This window comes from Microtus pennsylvanicus, chromosome Y (assembly GCF_037038515.1).
Source record: "Microtus pennsylvanicus isolate mMicPen1 chromosome Y, mMicPen1.hap1, whole genome shotgun sequence".
Classification (NCBI taxonomy): Eukaryota; Metazoa; Chordata; class Mammalia; order Rodentia; family Cricetidae; genus Microtus; species Microtus pennsylvanicus.
Genome location: NC_134602.1, coordinates 1,410,350 through 1,430,166, shown reverse-complemented (window position 1 = coordinate 1,430,166; position 19,817 = coordinate 1,410,350). Strand labels below are relative to the sequence as shown.

General features: G+C 46.6%; 1 protein-coding gene across 1 annotated transcript; it reads right to left on the bottom strand.

Annotated features, from left to right (window-relative positions):
* Positions 1-11,266: 11,266 nt before the first annotated feature.
* On the bottom strand, positions 11,267-18,127 carry LOC142842000 (eukaryotic translation initiation factor 2 subunit 3, Y-linked-like). The gene is made up of 12 exons (XM_075958988.1): positions 18,059-18,127; positions 17,677-17,740; positions 16,917-17,044; positions 16,709-16,830; positions 16,069-16,163; positions 14,723-14,881; positions 14,356-14,490; positions 14,005-14,099; positions 13,381-13,525; positions 12,467-12,636; positions 11,779-11,951; positions 11,267-11,330 (listed from the first exon to the last, which is right to left on the bottom strand). Exons 1-12 carry the CDS (start codon positions 18,125-18,127, stop codon positions 11,267-11,269), a joined length of 1,419 nt encoding a protein of 472 aa, XP_075815103.1.
* Positions 18,128-19,817: the final 1,690 nt, after the last annotated feature.

The following is a 19,817-nucleotide window of genomic DNA, read 5'->3' as shown; positions in this document are numbered from 1 at the left end:
CATTACCTGTGTTGTCATCTCTGGATCCTCTGCCCCCTGCATGCTGGTACTCGGGGACCCACAGGACTTTCTGCTCAGGAACACTCACGACCTGTGCTGTTGTCCCATGACCCACAGTCCCGTGTCTGCTCCTGCTCAGGAACTTGTAGGACCTGAGTATTGTCTTGGGACCCACTGCCTGCCCCTTCTAAGTGACCCTCATGACCTGTGATGTCTCAGAACCCCCTGCTCCCTGCCTGCCTCTGCTCAGGGACTTGCATGTCCTGTGGTGTTGCCTCGGGACACAGTGCCCCATGCCTGAGGCTGCACAAAGACCAGCAGGACCTGTAATGTTGTCTCAAAAACCCTGCCTGCTGCTGTTCAGTGATGGCAAGACCTGTGGTGTTGTCTCGGGACCCCATAACCCCTGCAGGTTGTTCAAGGACCCATAGTACCCGTGTTGTTGTCTCTAGACCCACTGCCCCCTGCCAGCTGCTGCTCTGGGACCCACAGGACCTTGGCTGCCGTCTCAGGACCAACTGCCCACTGCAGGCTGTTCAGAGACCCGCAGGACCTGTGCTGTTTTCTCGAAACCCACTGGCGCCTGGCTGCAGCTGCTCACGGACAGGCAGGACATGAGGTGCCACATTGGGATCCCCTGCCCCCGCCTGCCACTGCCCAGGGACCAGCCTGACCTATGCTGTTTTCTCGGGACCCCCTTACCACTGCCTGCCTCTGCACAGGGACCTGGAGGACTTCCAATGTCAGCTAGGGACCCCCAGCATCCTGTCTGCTGTTGCTCAGGGACCCGCAGGACCTGTGGTGTTGTCTCAAGGCCCACTGCCCCCAGCATGCTCCTGCTCAGGGAACCACATGACCTGTGGTGTTGTCTTGGACACCACTGCCCCTTGTAGAATGTTCAGGGACCGGCATGACCTATGGTGTCTTCTAGGGAACAGCTACCCTCTGCTGGATTCTCGGGGTCCTGTGCTCTCATCTAGGGACAGCCTGTCTGCCACTGCTCAGGGACACCCGGACCTGTGCTGTCATCTCGGGTCCCACTGCGCTCTGCAGGCTGCTCAGGGACCCAAAGGTCCTGTTCTGTCCTCTCTGGACACAGTGGCCCTTGCATTCTGCTTAGGGACCACCAGTAACTCTGCTGTCATCTGGGGTCCCACTGCCCCCTGCAGGCTGCTCATGGAACTGCAGGAAGTGTCCTGTTTTCTCGGGAAACACTGCCTCCTGCAGGCTGCTCAGGGAACTGCAGGAAGTGTCCTGTTTTCTCGGGAAACACTGCCTCCTGCAGGCTGCTCAGGGAACTGCAGGAAGTGTCTTGTTTTCTCGGGAAACACTGCCCCCTGCCGGCTGATCAGGGAACTGCAGGAAGTGTCCTGTTTTCTCGGGAAACACTGCCCCTGCAGGCTGATCAGTGAACCACAGATCTGGGGTGGTGTTTTGTGACCCACTGCCCACTGCCTGCCACTGCTCAGGGACCCGAGGGAATTGTGGAGTCATCACTTGACATCCTGCTCCCTGCAGGCTTCTCAGGGACCCGCAGGACCTTTGCTGATATCTCCAGACATACTGCCCCCTGCCTACCAATGCTCAGATACCAACAGGACCTGTGTTGTGGGCTTGGGATCCCCTGTCCCCAGCTTGCCGCTCACACAGACCCGCAGGACCTTTGCTGTTGTCTCAAGACCCACTGCCCCCTGCCTGTGGCTGCTCAAGAACACACAGGAACTGTGGTGTCATCTCAGCACCCAGTGTCCCCTGCCTGCGGCTGCTCAGCCTCCTGCAGGACCTGTAGTGTCGTGTCAGGAACCACTTGCATTCGCTTGCAGTTGCTCAGGGACCTGCAGGACCTGTGGTGTTTTCTTAGTACACAGGGCCCCCTGACTGCCACTGCTCAGGGACCTGCAAGACCTGTCTTGTTTTCTGTGGATTCACTGCCCCCTACCTGACACTTCTCAGGGATCCGCAGGACCTGTGGAGTCATCTCGGGACCTCTGTCCCCTGCCTGTCTCTGCTCAGGGACCCACAGGACCTGTCCTATCATCTCGGGACCCACTGCTCTCGGCCGCCTGATCAGAGAGGTGTAGGACCTGTGCAGTCATCTCAGCTCCACCGCCTCCAGCCTGCCGCTGCTCAGGTACCATCCGGACCTAGGGTATCATTGTAGGACACAATGCCTACTGCTTACTGCTGCTCAGGGAACCACAGGTACTGTGGTATTGTTTCTAGGACACACTGCCAAAGGCAGTGGGTACCTAGAAGACACCACAGGTCCTTTGGGTCCTTGAACAGGCGGCAGGCTGGGGCCTTGGGACCCGAGATGACTCCAAAGGTCATATTGGTCTTTGAGCAGTGGCAGGCAGAGGGCAGGTGGTCTTGAGAAGACACTACAGATCCTGCTGGTCCCTGGGCAGTTGCTGGCAGGGGGCAGTGGGTCCTGAGATGGCACCTCATGTCTTGTGAGTGCCTGAGCAGCGTGCAGAGGGCAGTGTGTCCTGAGACACACCACAGGTTTTGCGGGTCCCTGATCAGTGGCAGGAAGTTGGCAGTGGGTCCCGAGATGACATGTCAGGCAGGGGTCTATGGGTTCTGATATAACACCACAGGTCCTGCAGTCCTGAGCAGCCTGCAGGGGGAGGGGGACCTGAGATATCACCACAGGTCCTTCGGGTTCTTTAGCAGTGGCAGGCAGGGGTCAGTGGGTCCCAAGACGACATGACAGGTCCTGCTGGCCCCTGATCAGGCGACAGTCAGGAAGCAGTGTGACACCACAGGTCCTGCGGGTCCCTGAGAAGCCTGCAGTGATCAGGGGCTACCGAGACAACAACACAGGTTCTACAGGCCCCGAGCGGAGTCGAGAGGAGCCGAGGAGAGCTGAGCTGAGCTAAGGGGAGCTGGGCGAAGCCGAGGGGAGCCGGGCGAAGCCGAGGGGAGTCTAGCAGAACCGAGCGAAGATGAGCAGAGCTGAGCGTTTAATTACGGCAGTTGAGAGGCCCAGGCAGGAAGATCACTGTGAATACAGAGCCGACTCTACTCTGTCTCCTCCAGCCATGGATGCACAGTGAGACCCTGGTCGTCCTGAAAAGTTTCCTATAAAAGAGACGAAAGCGGGTTCCAAGACCGGCTCCAGAGCTGCAGAGAGACGGCGTCTTGGAGAGAATTGAAATATAAATAATGAATAAATAAAGGCTCCAGAGCTGCAGAGAAACGTTGTCTCGGAGAGAAATTAATTAAATAAAGATGAATAGACAAATAAATAAATAAAACAAATAAAGGGAGAAGCTGGGAGAGGAGGAGAAGCTGTAGTAGGGGGAGAAGCTGGAACAGGGGAATAAGCTGGGGCTGCGGGACAGGGGGAGAAACTGAAGGACATGGTGAGAAGCTGAGACGGGGATAAACTGGAGCTGAAGAACAGGGGAAGAAGCTTGGATAGGGTGAGAAGCTGAAGTACAGGGGAAGAAGCTGGGACAGAAGGAGTATATGGAAGAAGGGGAGGAGCTGGGAAAGAGGGAAAAGCTGGTCAGGGGTGTCATCTCGGTGCGCATTGCCCCCTGCAGGCTGCTCAGGCACGCACAGGACATGTGCTGTTTTCATGAAACCACCTGCCGCTTGTTCAGGGACACTAGGACCTCTGCTGTCATTTCAGGACCCATGGCCCCCTGCCTACCCCAGCTCAGGGAGGTTCAGGACCTGTGGTGTCATCTTGGGACTCACTGCCCCCTCTCTGCCGCCTGCTCAGGGATCCGCAGGACCTGGGCTCTTTTCTTGGGAACCACTGCCCACTGAAAATAAACCTGCAAGACCTGAGTTTTTTTCGGGACCTCTGCCCACTGCCTGCCACTGCTCAGTTTACCACAAGACATGTGATGTTGTCACGGGTCCCATGGCCCCCTGCCTACAGCTGCTCAGGGAACCTGAAAACATGTCTTATTGTCTCAGGACCCTCTGGCCCCTGCCTGCCGCTGCTCGGCAGGACCTGTGGAGTCATCTCGGCACCAAATGCCCGCTGCCTGCGCTGCTCAGGGACACAGAGGACCTGTGTTGTCACCTCAGGACCCCTTGCTCCTTGCCAGGTGGTGCTCATTGTCCGGCAGGAACTGTGGTACTGTCTCCTGACCCACTGCCCCCTGCCTGCCTCTGCTCAGGGATCAGCAAGACCTGTGGCGTCATCTCTGGACCCACTGGACCATGCTGTTCAGGGACGTGTAGGACTTGTGGTGTCAACTCGGGACACACTGCCATCTGCTGCAACAGAACACACAGGACCTGTGGTGTCGTCTTGGGTCTCACTTCCCACTGCCTGCCAAAGCTGAGGGACCCAAAGGACTTGGGATGTCTTCTCAGGACACACTACCCCCTGCCTGCCTCTGCACAGGGACCCTCTGGCTGCAGCTGCTCAGAAAACCGCGGGACCTGTGTTGTTGTCTCCAGAACCACTGCCCCCTGCCTGCAGCTGCTCAGGGATGTGCAGGACCTGTGGGTGTCATCTCTGGACCACCTGCTCCCTGCCTTCCACTGCTCAGGGACCTGCTGGACCTCTGATGTTGTTTGTATAGGGACCCACTGACCCCTGCCTGCTGCTGCTCAGGGACCCGCAGGACCTGTCTTATTGTCTAAGAAACCACTGCCCTCTGCCTGCCACATGCTCAAGACCCGCAGGACATGTGCTGTTTTCTCGTGACCCAGTGCCTCATGCCTGCTGCTGCTCAGTGACCCACATGACCTGTTGTGCCTTCTCAGGACCCACAGTTCTCTGCAGGCTGCTCAGGGACCCGCAGGACCTGTAGTGTTGTAAGAGACACACTGCCCCCTGCATGCTGTTCAGGATCTGTGCTGTCATTTCAGGACCCACTGCCCCGCAGGCTGCTCAGGGACACAAAGGAGCTGTGGTGCTGTCTCTGGACACACTGCCCACTGCCTGTCGATGCTCAGGGACCCCAAGGTCCTGTTGGATTGTTTCAAGCCCCTCTGCCCATTGCAGTCTAAACAGGGAATCACAGGACCTGAGGTGTCTTTTCGTGACCCACTGCCCACTGCCTGCCCCTGCTGAGGGACCTGCAGGTGGTGTCATCTCGGGACACACTTTCCACTGTCTGCCTCTGATCAGGAACCCCCAGGACCTGTGGTATTTTCTTGGGACCTACTGCCTGTCACAGCTCAGAGACCCTAAGTATCTGTGGTGCCGTGTCGGATCTCCCTGCCTCTTGCCTACCTCTGCTCTGGGACTTCTATGACCTGTGATGTCGTCTCGGGACCTACTGCCTCCTTCCTGCCTCTACTCAGGATGTTCAGGAAATGTAGTGTGTTTTCGGAACCTACTGCCCACTGCCTACTGCTGCTCAGAGAACTTCAGGACCTGTAGCGTCCTCTAGGAACCGACTGCCTCCGGCCTTCCACTGATCAGGGACCAGCAGGACCTGTGGTGTTGTTTTGGGACCCAGTGCCGGCCGCTGTGTAGGGACCTGCATGCCCTTTGTTGTCTCGGGACATCTGCCCCCTGCCTGCCTCTACACAGGGACCTGCAGGTCATGCGGTGTCATCTCGGGACTCAGAGCCCACTCCATGCTGCTGATCAGGGACCAGCAGGACTTATGTCGTTTCAGGACCCCCTGCATGCAGCTGTGCAAGGAACCTCAGGACCTGTGCTGTCGTCTTGGGACCCCCTGTCCCCTGCCAGCAGTGTCTCAGAGGCCGGGGGCAGCGGGTCCCAAGAAGACACCACAAGTACTTTGGGTCCCTGAGCAGCGGTAGGCAGGGGGCAGTGGGACCTGAGACAACACCACAGGTCCTGCAGTTCACTGAGCAGGGGGCAGTGGGTCCAGAAGAAAACCACAGGTCCTGCGGGTCCCTGAACAGCAGCAGGCAGTGGGAAGTGGGTCCCAAGACAACACCACGGTCCTATAGTTCACTGAGTGGCTGCAGGCAGGGGGCAGTGAGTCCTGACGGCACCACAAGTCCTGCAGTTCCCAGAGCAGCGACAGGCACTGGGCTTTTGGTCCTGAGAGAACACCACAGTTACTGCATATCCTTGATAGCAGCAAGAAGTGGGTCCTAAGAAAACATCGCAGGTCCTGCAGGTCCCTGAGCGTCAGCAGGCAGGCGACAGTGGGTCACGGGACAAAAGCACATGTTTTGCGGGTCCCTGACCAGTGACAGGCACAGTTAAAAATAGAGCCAGTGGGTTCTGAGACAACACCACAGGTCCTGGGCAGCCTGCAGGTGCAGAGGGACCTGAGGAAACACCACAGGTCCTTGTGGTCCTTTAGCAGTGGCAGGCAGGGGCCAGTGGGTCCGAGAAGACAACGCAGGTTCTGCGGGTCCCTGAGCAGCCTGTAAGGGGGAGGGAATCCCGAGACAACAAAACAGGTGCCTTGGGTCCCTCAGCAGTGGTAGGCAGGGGGAAATGGATCCTGAGATGACAACACAGGTCCTGTGTGTCTCAGAGCAGAAGCAGGCAGGTCACAGTAGGTACCAAGATGACAGACAGGTCCTGCAAGTCCCTGAACAGGTGGCAGGAAGTGGGCAGTGGTCCCCGAGAGGACACCAAAGCTCCTATTGGTCCCTGAGCAGCAGCAGGCAGGGGGCAGGTGGTCTTTAGATGACACCACAGGTTCTGCTGGTCCCCGATCACTGGCAGGCATGTGGCAGTGGGTCCAGAGACGACATAGTAGGTCCTACAGGTCCCTGAGCAGAGGCAGTCAGTGGACAGTGGGTCCTGAGATGACAGCACAGGACCTTCAGGACCCTGAGCAGCAGCAGTCAGAGGGCCACGAGACAACAGCACAGGTCCTGCGTGTTCCTGAGCAGTTGCAGTCAGGGGGCCCTGGGTCCCGAGAGGACACCACAGGTTCTACAGATCCCTAAGCAGGCAACAGGAGGTCCCGAGAAACAGCACAGGTCTTGCGGAGCCCTAAGCAGAGGCAGGCAGAGAGTCCTGAGACAACAGCACAGGTCCTGCTTGTCCCTGAGCAGCGGCAGGCAGCGGGTCCCAGGAGAAAACTACAGGTCGTGCAGACAGGGGCTCCCGAGACAACAGCACAAGTCCTGTGGGTCCTGTGCAGTGGCAGGCAGGGGGCAGTTGATTCCTTGACGACATCAAAGGTCCTGTGGTTCCCTGAGCAGCGGCAGGCATGGGGCACGTGGTCTTGAGGTGACACCACAGATACCACTGGTCCCTGAGCAGTGGCAGAAAAGGAGCAGTGAAGCCCGAGACAACAACACAGGTCCTGCGGGTCCCTGGGCAGTGACAGGAAGGTGGCAATGGGTCCCAAGACGATACAATAGGTTCTACGGCTCCCTGACCAGTGGCAGGAAGTGGACAGTGGGTCCCAAGGTAACAACACAAGTCCTGAGGGTTCCAGAACGCAGACAGTGGAAAGTGAGTCCCAAGACAGCACCACAGGTGGTAAAGGTTCCTCAGCATCGGCAGGCAGGAAGTCATGGGTCGCAAGATGACACCATGTGGCCTGCAGATGCTTGAGCAGCAGCAGGCAGGGGGCAGTAGGTCCCGATACAACACTACAGGGTCCTTCAGGTCCCTGAGATGAGCCAGGCAGAGGGTACCAAGATGACACCAAAGGCCTGCAGGTTCCTGAGCAGCAGCAGGCAGTGGGCAGGGGGTTCAGGACAACACGACAGGTCCTGCTGTTCCCTGACAAGTCACAGGCTGTGGGTCCCCAACAAAACCTCAGGTCCTGCAGGACCCTGAGCAGGCAGTAGGGAGCTAGAGACATCAGACAGGTACTGCGGGTCCCTGAGTTGTGCCAAAGAGGAGGTAGTGTGTCCCGAGACAACACCAGAGGTCCTGCAAGTCCCTGAGCAGCCTGCTATGGGCAGTGGGTCCAGAGACAAAAACATAGTTTCTGCGGGTCCCTGTCCAGCGGCAGGCAGGGCACAGTGGGTCCCGAGGAGACAGCACAGGACTTTGGATCCCTGAGCTTTGACCGACAGGGTTTCCAGAGAAGACAGTATAGGTCTTAGGGGTGTCTGAGCAGCCTACAGGGGGCAGGGAATCCCGAGATGACACCGCAGGTCCTGTGGTTCCCTGAGCAGAGAGGCAGGCAGGGGGCCAGTGGGTCTTGAGAGGACAACACAGGTCCTGCAGGTCCCTTAGGAGCCTGCAGACTGCACGGGGTCCCCAGACAACACCACAGGTCTTTCAAGTCCCAGAGCAGGGGTCAGAGGATCCAGAAATGACATGACAAGTCCTGAGGGTCCCTGAACAGTGGCCGGCAGGGGACAGTGTGTCCTAGACACAACACAGGTCCTGCAGGTCCCTGAGCAGGGGCAGGCAGAGAATAATGGGCCCCAAGGTGACAACCCAGGTCCTGAGGTTCCCTGAGAAGCAGCAGGCCGGGTCAGTAGGTCCCTAGACGACACCACATGTCCTGCAGGTACCCGAGCAGAGGAAGGCAGAAGGCAGTGTGTCATGAAAAACACACAGCAGGAAGTGAAATCCCGACAAACAATACAGGTCCTGCAGGTTCTTTAGATGTCTGCAGTGGGCAGGAGTCCCAAGACAACACCACAGGACCTGGGGGTCTCTGAGCAGACTGCAGGGTGCAGTAAGTCCCTAGACATCAGCACAGGTCCTCCTGTTCCCAGAACAGGGGCAGACAGGGGATTCTTAGACAACAGCACAGGTCCTGCAGGTCCTGAGCAGGAAGGGGGCAGGTGGTATTTAGATGACACCACAGCTTTTGCAGGTTCCTTAGAAGTCTGCAGTGGGCCGGGGGTCCCGAGACAATACCACAGGTCCTGTGGGTTCCAGAGCAATGGCAGGCAAGGGACAGTGTGTCCTGAGATGACGTGACAGGTCCTGCTGGTTCCTGGGCAGTGTGAGGCAGGGGACTCTGTGTCCCGAGACAACAACACAGGTCCTGAGGGTTCCTGAGCAGTGGCAGGCAGGAAGCAGTGGGTCCCGAGGACACAACAGGTCCTACAGGTCCCTGAGCAGCCTGCAGAGGGCAGTGGGTTCTCAGACGATGCCACAGGTCTTCCAAGTACTGGGGGTCCCTGAGTCTTGAACCTCCTGCCTCCTGCCTGCCACTGCTCTGGGACCCACAGGAAATATGCTGTTGTCTTGGGTCCCGCTGCCCTGGCAGGCTGCTCAGAAACCCGCAGGAGCTTTGGTGTTATCTTGGGACCCACTTCCCCTTGCCTGCTGCTGCTCAGGCACCTGCAGGACCTGTGGTGTCATTTCCGGACACCTTGCCTGCTGCTAAGTCACTGGAAGGGCCTGTGCTATTGTCTAGGGACTCACTTCCACTGCCTGCTGAAGCTGAGGTATCCGCAGGATCTGTGCTGTCTTCTCAGGACACACTACTGTCCCCTGCCTGCTGCTGTTCAGGGCCCTGCAGTACATGCAATGTCGTCTCTGGACCCCACACCAGCTGCTGCTTAGGGACCTGCAGTGCCTGTGCTGTCATCTCAACCAACTTGCCCCCCTGCAGGCTGCTGCTGACACCCAGGACCTGTGGTGTCGTGTGGAGACCCACTGTCCCCTGCCAGCCTCTGCTCAGGGACCTGCAGGACCTGTGGAACACGCAGGACTGTAGAACACTGTGAAACAATAAACCTTAGATTAAAAGAAACAAATGGGTGAGCATCACAGCACAGGACAAATTTTTACCGGTGAAAACTTATCCAAACTGAGACAAATAGAAGAAGCAGGCACACAGAACACCACACTGACGGTCTGCTGCAAGTTTATCAATTTTGAGTGGGAAACAGAAAACATCTGGAAAAATGAAATATTTTATCTAACGGTTTCATTCTTCTCATTAAGTAAATATTAAAATTTGTACAGATTAATTCTGCAAGGCTTTAATTTTTTAAAAAATTATATTTGAAAAATAGTATTTTTTTTTGCTTTGAGCTTGAGGTGGGGGGGGCTTAAGGAATTAGCTATAATAAGAGAGCCAAGAGGAGCCGAGAGTTCCAGAGCCGAGAGGAGAGGACTGGAGCCGAGAGGAGAGGACAGGAGTCGAGAGGAGCGGAGAAGAGGGGAGCAGAGCATCATGGAGCAAAGAGGATCCGAGTGGACCCGAGGGGAGCCGAGAGGTCCCGAGAGTAGCCGAGCTGAGCAGAGGGGAGCTGAGAGGAGTGGAGAGGAGCCTGGAGGAGCAGAGAGAAGCCGAGCTGAGCAGAACAGAGAAGAGCTAAGAGGACCCCAGGAGAGCCGAGCTGAGAGGAGTGGAGCTGAGCCGAGAGGAGCCCTCTGCCCCCTTAGGGCCTTTCAGGAACCTGTAGGACCTGTGGTGTTGATTCGGGACCCACTGATTCCAGCCTGAAGCTACTCAGAGTCCCGCACGACCTGTGGTATTGTCCCGGGACCCACTGCCTCCTGCCTTTAAACACTGCATTAAAATAAATTCATGACAGCTTACGGTTTACAAGCATTGACTGACATTAGAAAGAACCCGTGTTCAGCTCCCAACAACTGCAAACACAATGTCACTCACAACTGTCAACTCCAGCTCCAGGTGATTTGATGCCCTCTTCTGGCCTCCGAGGGAATTGACTGACAAAACCCAAGCAAATAAAACATATATAAATATGTTCCTATTCAAATATATATTTTATATACTTATATATTTATGTATGTTACATATTTATATACTACGTTTATAAACTTAATATTCTGATGCGTTTTCTGAGGACTTTGGTTTAGATTTATTTAAGATTTTGCGTGCATGTATGAATGTCCCAGATGTATATTTAAAGCATGCACAGGCTAGAAAAGAGTGATGAATCCCTTTGACTAGATCTACAATTTTGAGCTGCCCATCCCTTAGCGGTCCCCTCATTTTACAAGGATCACATATTAAAAGAAGGTATGAAAGGATTTATTCATGCCCGTTAATTTTTTCATCTTGTATTTAAACAAAGTGTATAAAATGAGGCAAAACTAAACTGAGCCTTCACGTGTTTATCCATGTTCACCGTCCTTTATGCCTGGACATATAAAATAAAACAAATCCTAAGAAAAGCTTTGCTGGGAGTTTAATGGTACAGCGCAAACGTGGTCAACTTGGTTTTATTTTTATTTTATTTCCAGGCCACACGGACGACATTGTGGGCTGACCTGCAGATTAAATACGTCAAGAAGTCTGACGTGACAGAAGCCGGTTTCTTCTCATGTAAACTAGAAAAACCCGACAGTTCTGATTCACATAAGCTTTGAAATTATATTTCCTACTTTTAACATGAAAACATCTCTAAGCCTGTTAAGAAACATCAACATCTTCTCGTTTCATCCAAACATGTCATTTTATTCGTCGTCTATGGTAGGCTTGATGGTCACTCCTCTTCGGATCTGGCCCCAGCCTATCAGGCTGAAAAAATAAAATAGAAGAAATCGTTTATTTTTAAATCCGGTTCACAGGTGTGATAATTTATAAACATGTTGACTATTCCTGATGTTCAGTTCAGACATGCTCTTAGTATATGTATATATATGTATATATTTATACATATATATGTACACATGCACCCCATACATGTATATATTTATATGTGCACATATGCGTACATGTATATATGTTCACATATGCATACACACATCATATATGTATATATTTATATGTTTATATATGCACACATGCAATCATATGTATATATTTATATGCACATATGTATACATGTATGTTTATGTATGCATATATGCACACTATATATGTATATATTTATATGTGTGTATATGTGTGCATGTATATATACATGTCTGTGTATATATACACACCGTATTTTCTCGATCGGCCATGACAAAACTGACACACTCACCGCCAGTGTTTCTCCACGCGTCGGCTCAGAGCAATTTTTTCTCCCACTTCTGTGCACACGGGATTGGTGAGGACAATTTTCCCTAAGTCAGCCTTGACGGCGCTGACTCTGCCTCCTGTGGACAAGGATCCTATGTTCACCATGAGCATTTCATTCTTGGACAGCTTCTGAACCTGAGGGAGGGAACATAGTTAAGAGAAAAGGAACTAAAACTTTCTAAAATAAACCAGAGATGTAGTTAATCCTGGCTGCACATACAACATACATGGACAAGACAATACCACTGTTTTTTAAAATTTAAAGCATTGTCGCTTTTCTTTATGTTTATATATTTATATTTAAATTTATATTTCTAATAATTTTTTTTTTTATTTTTCGAGACAGGGTTTCTCCGTAGCTTTTTGGTTCCTGTCCTGGAACTATCTCTTCTAGACCAGGCTGGCCTCGAACTCACAGAGATCCACCTGCCTCTGCCTCCCAAGTGCTGGGATTATAGGCGTGCGCCACCACCACCAGGCCTATTTCTAATAATTTTCTAAAATTTAAGGCATCGTTGCTTTTCTTTGCTGTGACCTATAGGAAATATTTCAGTTTATTATTTATCCCTTTTGTGATTCTATTTTAAATAAAAGGGGCTGTGACACCACACAATATTTCATAGCTGTGAAGCCGTTATTAAAGAACTCACCTTGGCGGCTTTTTTGTCTCCCTCTGTGCGCACGCCCAGGAGCCGTCTCAGCAGGAAGTAGGAAATTTCTAATTCTGTGAATATTTCAGGTAGAGCGCCAATGGCACCGAAGACCTGCCCCACCATGCGGTCTGCGCGGCACAAGGTCGGGTCGATTTTTGTTCCAACTCCTGATAAAAATATGGGTAAACATATATATTTTTATTTTATTTTATATTTTATTTCTTTAAAATTAATAAGAAATCGAAGGGTTAATTTTAAACAGAGTAGCAAAATCGTACATGCTAAGAGCTAGGTTTTTGTCATGTAAATAAAACTAAGTAAGTACATCCAGAGACCTCTACAACTGTTTCTCTGGGACTCACTGTGGATTTCAAACCCATTTTCTACAAAGTTTGCTTATACCACACAGACATACATGTACGCATAACATATCATATAAATACATGTAACATAACAGGTTAAAAGTCACACTATTCATAAAACTGGAATGTCTTCTTCATATGTTCATAAACACACATTTTATACTGTAAAAGTCAAAGTTTAACTGAATATATATAATTATACATAATATAACAATATAAGATATATAATATATAATAACATATAATATATAATATAATGACATGATATATAATATCAAACATAATTATAACACAATGCAATATATAATATACATGTAACATACAATATATAATATACATGTAATGATATAATAATATATAATGTATATACTATATAAGATAATAATATAAGACATAATACTATATATCTATATTATACATATATGTCCATTACTAAATTAGATTGTCATACAGTTAAACACACACGACCATCTTTGGAATAACACGTCTCCCCTGGAAAGGAACCAAAATCAAGGGAAAGACATTTCTCCATCAGAATAAAATCCGCACCTATGAGACCGCCCGGAGCCGCATACTGAAGATCATTGTGTTCCGCGAACAGTGACACAATCTTGGAGAAGATCGGTTTACACATGAGGTTCCCTTTCATGTCCTTGGAAACGATTCCTGGTCTCACTTCTACCTCCTGGCCCACCTAGAACATGTATGAATGAATTAATGATATCTGGGGGCTACATATGACTTTAACCTGTAAAAATGTCTGAAAAACATGATTAAAACTAAAATATTATCCCTCCTGCTTACAAGGACAATTTTGGACAGTCTAAAAAATATTTTTTAAAACCATTCAATTTAAGTAATTACCCATAACAGACTCCACGTGTGAGTCACATGTAACATGTAAATATAATAAAATATTTAGAAAAACCCAGACAACAATTCAATAAAATTTACTTTTAACCGAGAACAAAACCATAGATTTTAACCAAGCATACATATGGTATACATACATATGTGCAAGTACGCATACATAAATATTTTTTAAAAAATATTTAGCAAAACCGCATCAAACAATTCAATAAAATTTACTGTTAAATGAGAACAAAACCATCGATTTTAACTTATTTTTAGGGTGGATGGGGGGTCACACTAAAAAGTTAAAATGTGATTTACCTTTAATACTCCTTTTAAAATGCTACCGCCAGCGACACCCCCTTTGAGGTCATTAACTTCACAGCCAGGTTTGTTCACATCAAAAGACCGGATGACTGGGGGGGGGGGGAAGCATGGACGCCAAGCAAACATGCAATAATCCGGTTAAAAAATGTAATAAACCATTAAAAACGTGATAAACCATTAAAAACATTAAATAAACATATTAAGGAAAAAAATCCGTTAAAAACACAAAATAAACATTTAAAAACATGAAATAAACCATTAAAACATGAAATAAACCGCTAAAAACATGAAATAAACATCGTAAAAAAATAATCACGATTAGGGGTGGAAAGGTGAATTCCTCACCGATAAGTCGGGGTTCTGAGGTGAAGTCTCTGAGAGGCACCGGAATTTTCTTTACTATATACTCACACACGACTTCAATGTTGTATTTTAATTGAGCAGAAATTGGAATAATAGGAGCTCCTTCCGCTACCGTACCTGAGGGGCAAAATTCAAAATTATGTTCTACATAGAACAAACACATCAAAAAAGCTCCTTAAATACCTCCAGACACCTCAGCTAACAAACAGAAACGATCATCTTCGTGGTATTTTCATGTTAAATAACTGTTCCTTAAGAGCATGATCTATTAAATAAACACATGAGATGACACATCTACTATGGTGACTCTAACATGCTTACATATCAATTACATATCAAGGCCTCTCACCTTGTACAAACGCCAGGATCTGCTCGTACTGCTCCTTAGCCTGACTTTCCTTCACCAGATCGATTTTATTTTGCAGGATCAGAACGTGTTTCAGCTTCATGATTTCGATGGCGGCCAGGTGCTCGGACGTTTGCGGTTGAGGACAAGACTCATTACCCGCTAAATCAATTTTTAAAAACACGTTTTAAATCAATTTTTAAAAACACGTTTTAAGCCGGGCGGTGGTGGCGCACGCCTTTAATCCCAGCACTCGGGAGGCAGAGGCAGGCGGATCTCTGTGAGTTCGAGACCAGCCTGGTCTACAAGAGCTAGTTCCAGGACAGGCTCCAAAGCCACAGAGAAACCCTGTCTCGAAAAACCAAAAAAAAAAAAAACCAACAACAACAACAAAAACACGTTTTAACATGTGAAACACGTATGAGGGATTTCTCAATAAAAAGAAAGTCTTCACGGTTCCACGTATGATGGCCTCTCGCATACAACCGTCTTGAGACTTAAGTTACGGTGTTATAAAGACATTCAGGGAACCACAGCAGGGAGGACACAGAGTCCCAAGGAATCCTAAAAGCCCACCCGGATGCAGATAAACCCTAAGATAACTGCAGCTCTTGCCAGGATATTTAATACATAGGACATGGCTAAAAAAAACCAGAGACCAAGATGTCAAATCCCTGAGAAATGGAAACTTGGTATTTGTGGTCCTGATGACTAAATTTTGATTTGAGGCACTCTCGGACATATGGCAGCAGAGTTCAAATATTATCACATTTACAAAATATATATAAAAATATAAATATATTTATATATAAAACAATATATAAAGTATATAACTATATATAATATATAAAAATATAAAGAGATATATACATAAAAATAAAAAATATATAAATATATAAAAATCACATCTATAAAAATATAAATACAGAGAAAAACAGAGCCCCGCCAATGGACTACAGAGAAATGTCTGTTTTATACTGTTAGGATCACCTGTCCTCCCTAAGCTGTGATATTTGTAGTAATAACCAAGCTCCGTATTTCTGGAAAAGTCTGTGCTTGTTGACTGAATCTTTGTCACTCGGGTTTTTTTCCACAGTTGATAGTCACTAACGTTTCTGGTGAAGTTGGATTCTCTCAGGGTCCCTCATAGCTTTAGGGTCTCATATTATAAATAATAATAAGTATAATAAACAGAAACAACAACAATAATAATAATTTAGAGTCTCTCAGGTTCCAACAACAACAACAATAATAATTTAGAGTCTCTCAGGTCCCTCATGGCTTTAGGGCCTCTTTTAAAGGATTCTCAGACTTCACAAGGATGGGATTACAACCGTTTCTAATTATACCTATCAACAGGAGAGCAGCGTCCATCACGGCTGCACCGTTCAGCATGGTTGCCATCAGAATATCGTGGCCGGGACAATCGACAAAGGAGACGTGTCTAATGGGGAAATAATAATAATGATAATACATATAATAATAGTAATAAATATAATAATAAAAAATAATGTCTTCAAATAAGATCAATAATAATAATAATAAAAATAATAATAGGAAAATAATCATTAGTCTTCAAATAAGATTAATAATAATAGTAATAAAAATAGGATTAAAAATAATAATAAATAATAGTAAGAAAATAATCATCAGTCTTCAAATAAGATCAATAATAATAATAATAGTAATAAAAATAGGATTAATAATAATAAGAAAATAATCATCAATCTTCAAATAAGATCAATTATAATAGTAAATATAATAATAATAATAGAAAAATAATCATCAGTCTCCAAATAACTAATACTTTTATCTTAATTATTTTATGTTAAAATAATTTAGGCTACTGAACAAACTGTGTTACATCTATTAGAAAAAAAGATGTCATCCCAAATTTTTATTCACAATTTAACAAAAAGAATAACCATCAATTTACCTCATAAATTATTTGAAAACTCTAAATATTTCAATAAGCACTGAGATAATCACCTGACTAGTCTGAAATTCCCTTTGGTTCCTGGAATGTCTGAAGGAAACTCATCGGGTGTGCTACTTCCACAAGATCTGTAACATTCTGGCCGGAGACAACTGGAGTCGTCCAGCTTATAAATCTGAAAGTTTCAGAGAAAATTCTGAATTTGTGTACTGCTGTTATCAACAGTTAGGACAGTGACGACTCCCCAAGTGTATTAGGTACCTTGGCATTCGCATATCCAAGTTTTATTGTGATATTCCTCTCTAGTTCATTTTTGAACCTGACAGTGTGAACACCAGAAATGGCTTTGACAACTGTCGATTTTCCATGAGCAACATGACCAATTGTACCTACAAAAATAAAAAAATTAATATGCATATTGTTACACCAAATGATTTAAGAGACTAGGCAAAACTGTTGAGTTTATATTTATTAAATAAGTAAATAAAGGCTTGAATGGTACAGATAATGCTGCTTCAAAGAGAAATAAAATAAATAAATAAAATAATAAATATAATAGATAAATAAACACAAATTATAAATAATAAAATAGTAAGTAAATAAACATAATAATTAAAAGTAATAAGTAAATAAACACAATAAATAAATAAAAGCATTAAATAATAAATAAATTTATAATAAATAAAAATAAATAAGTAAACAAATAACGAAATGAGGATAATAAATATAAGGAATAAATAAATAACAAATAAAATACAGATAAATATAAATAATACGTAAATAAATAAAAATAACAAATAAATAAATAAAATAAACAAAGATCCTGAATCAAGAGGCCAAAGTTCCCTACGGCCCCTGAAACATGAGGTAAGTCCTTTCCCAAGATCTGTCACATTCCGGCCGAGGGCAACCCATGCCGTCAAGTTTATAAATCTCATAACCGAGTGAATATTGAGTTTATTTAAGGCTCCAGTCAGTCATTAGGAAAAAAACATTTTCTGTTATTCACGGTCGCTCTTACCTATGTTAATGGTGGCCTGTCTGCTGATGACTTCCTGTGAAAGAGGAGTCAACTTGGTCACATCCTGCAAGAAAACATTTGAAGGGAATCCAATGGTTTTCCTTTACCATATACAGCTGTTCATGACGTACTGCTCTATCTACGGAAAAAGTGTCCTCCCTGTCCGTACTTCACTTTTTAAAGCGTAAAGAAAGAAACATGCTGAATTACAATAATTTCTGACGGATAGGAGAACTAAAAACGACTTTAATCGCAGTCCCCAGGGTCGGGTCCAGGAGTGAAATTTCCTGACTTGGAGCTCTAAAACTGTTAGGACGACCTGATCCCAAGGCTTTCCCCCACTACAGACTTTGTTTAAACAGTTCAAAAAGCAAAATTTCACCAAGGTGGCGAGTTCCTGACGAGAAAGGTGCGGCTGCCCAAGAGTCACACCGGCTCCTCCGCCCGCCATCTTGTTCACCGGAGACTGTGGTCAACTTAGTCGCGTCACAGAATGCGCAGAATCTCGTGGGCGGGGCAGAAAAATGGCGGGAAGAAGTCGGCTAAGGACCCACCCCGGAAAAACGGAAATAGAGTTGTGGGCCTGCTACCTGGGTGCCACACTCTGAATGCCTTTGTACACTTATTCTAGGGGACTTGGTAAAAGGACACGGTACAAACTTTCAAGAGATATACCATAGGACTTCATAGATATTTGTACAGGCAATGTCATGGGCAGCACCAGTAAAAGCCCCACCTGCAAGGCATGTATTTGGACCATAACTACTCACAGGTATAAAATGTATTTAGGTCCTGGGTCCTTGAATTAATGTGTGAATTAATTTTTCCAAAGTAAATTTCACTTATCTTAATTTTTTTAAAATTCACTTGAGTATTTTAATAAGGCAATATTGGCTAATGGGTCTTTTGTGGTCCTTGATGAAGTTTCTGAATCTAAGAAAGCCTGTGAAGAAAACCCATGTAGCTGCAGAGCAGGAAAAAAGTACTGGAGAATTTACAGTGAATATACACTACTGTGAAAATTGTTTACACCATTTAAAATTAACAGCAACAAAAATAAAACTTCCAAGAAAACTCTTTAAATATTATCAATATTTGATATTTTAATTTTAGTCGGATAATTTAAGACGTACTTTTCCCTTCTCTTTAAAATTAAATCCAAGACTGATGCATGATTTTTAAGCCTAATTTACCAAGGCCCTAGGTATTTATCTACTCATGAGAAACCTAATCTGCATAGCAGGTTTCAGGACACCATGGGGCTCCACACACAAAACAAAGAAGAAGTAAGATTGCTTAAGAATACCATCTACTAAAAAAAAAAATTTAAAAAAACCGGACTCAGTTGATACAGTGTCTTGGCTAAGTTTTTCAGAGCTATACCATCAAGAAGATCAGAAATTTTGCTCCCTTCTCAACCCATTCTTGCTGATGTACAGTTTGAGTTTTTCAATACATCCTCTTCATTTGTTTAGGTACTTATGATTGTAATGGTACCAAATTAGATATATAATATTCAGAGAGCCAGGGAAGAGGTTTGTGAGGTTATTTATTATTTCAATTGTGGTACTATATAAGTATATCACATCCAAATATCTCAACTATTTAGGAAATAGAATGGGCAAGACGTAGACCGAGATATTACAAATTTTTTTTTTCAAAAATGGAATGGATTTCACAAAAAGTGAGCTGGTGGGAGTGAGGAGTATGATCACTCTTCTGTTGGTTTAGCTTGCAAAGCTCACGCATATCAGAGAGTAGTATGTTAAAGTACATCATCAAGACCACGTCCCGACATCAGCCACCTTTCCCAGGTGCCAGGAAAGAGCATTGATTCTCCAAATGCAAGTCGATGAAAAAGTTTTGGGATTCTCCCTTTGCTTTTGCTCCCAGTCTTTGAAAACTCACAGTAAACAGAACTCTCATTCTTGAATCCTCCTCATGTAATGTCAAAGTACAGCAAAATCCACACACAGGGGTCTCAGTCAGAAATGAGTTTGAATGGAAGTAAAAAACAGATAAAACTCAGCCACAATTTAAACAGACAAGGTGATGCAAAGTTAATTTTGTGTTAAAGGTCACACTTGTTTGTTTCTATTGAGGCCTCATGGAGGCCATGACAATCCTGTAGTGACACATTC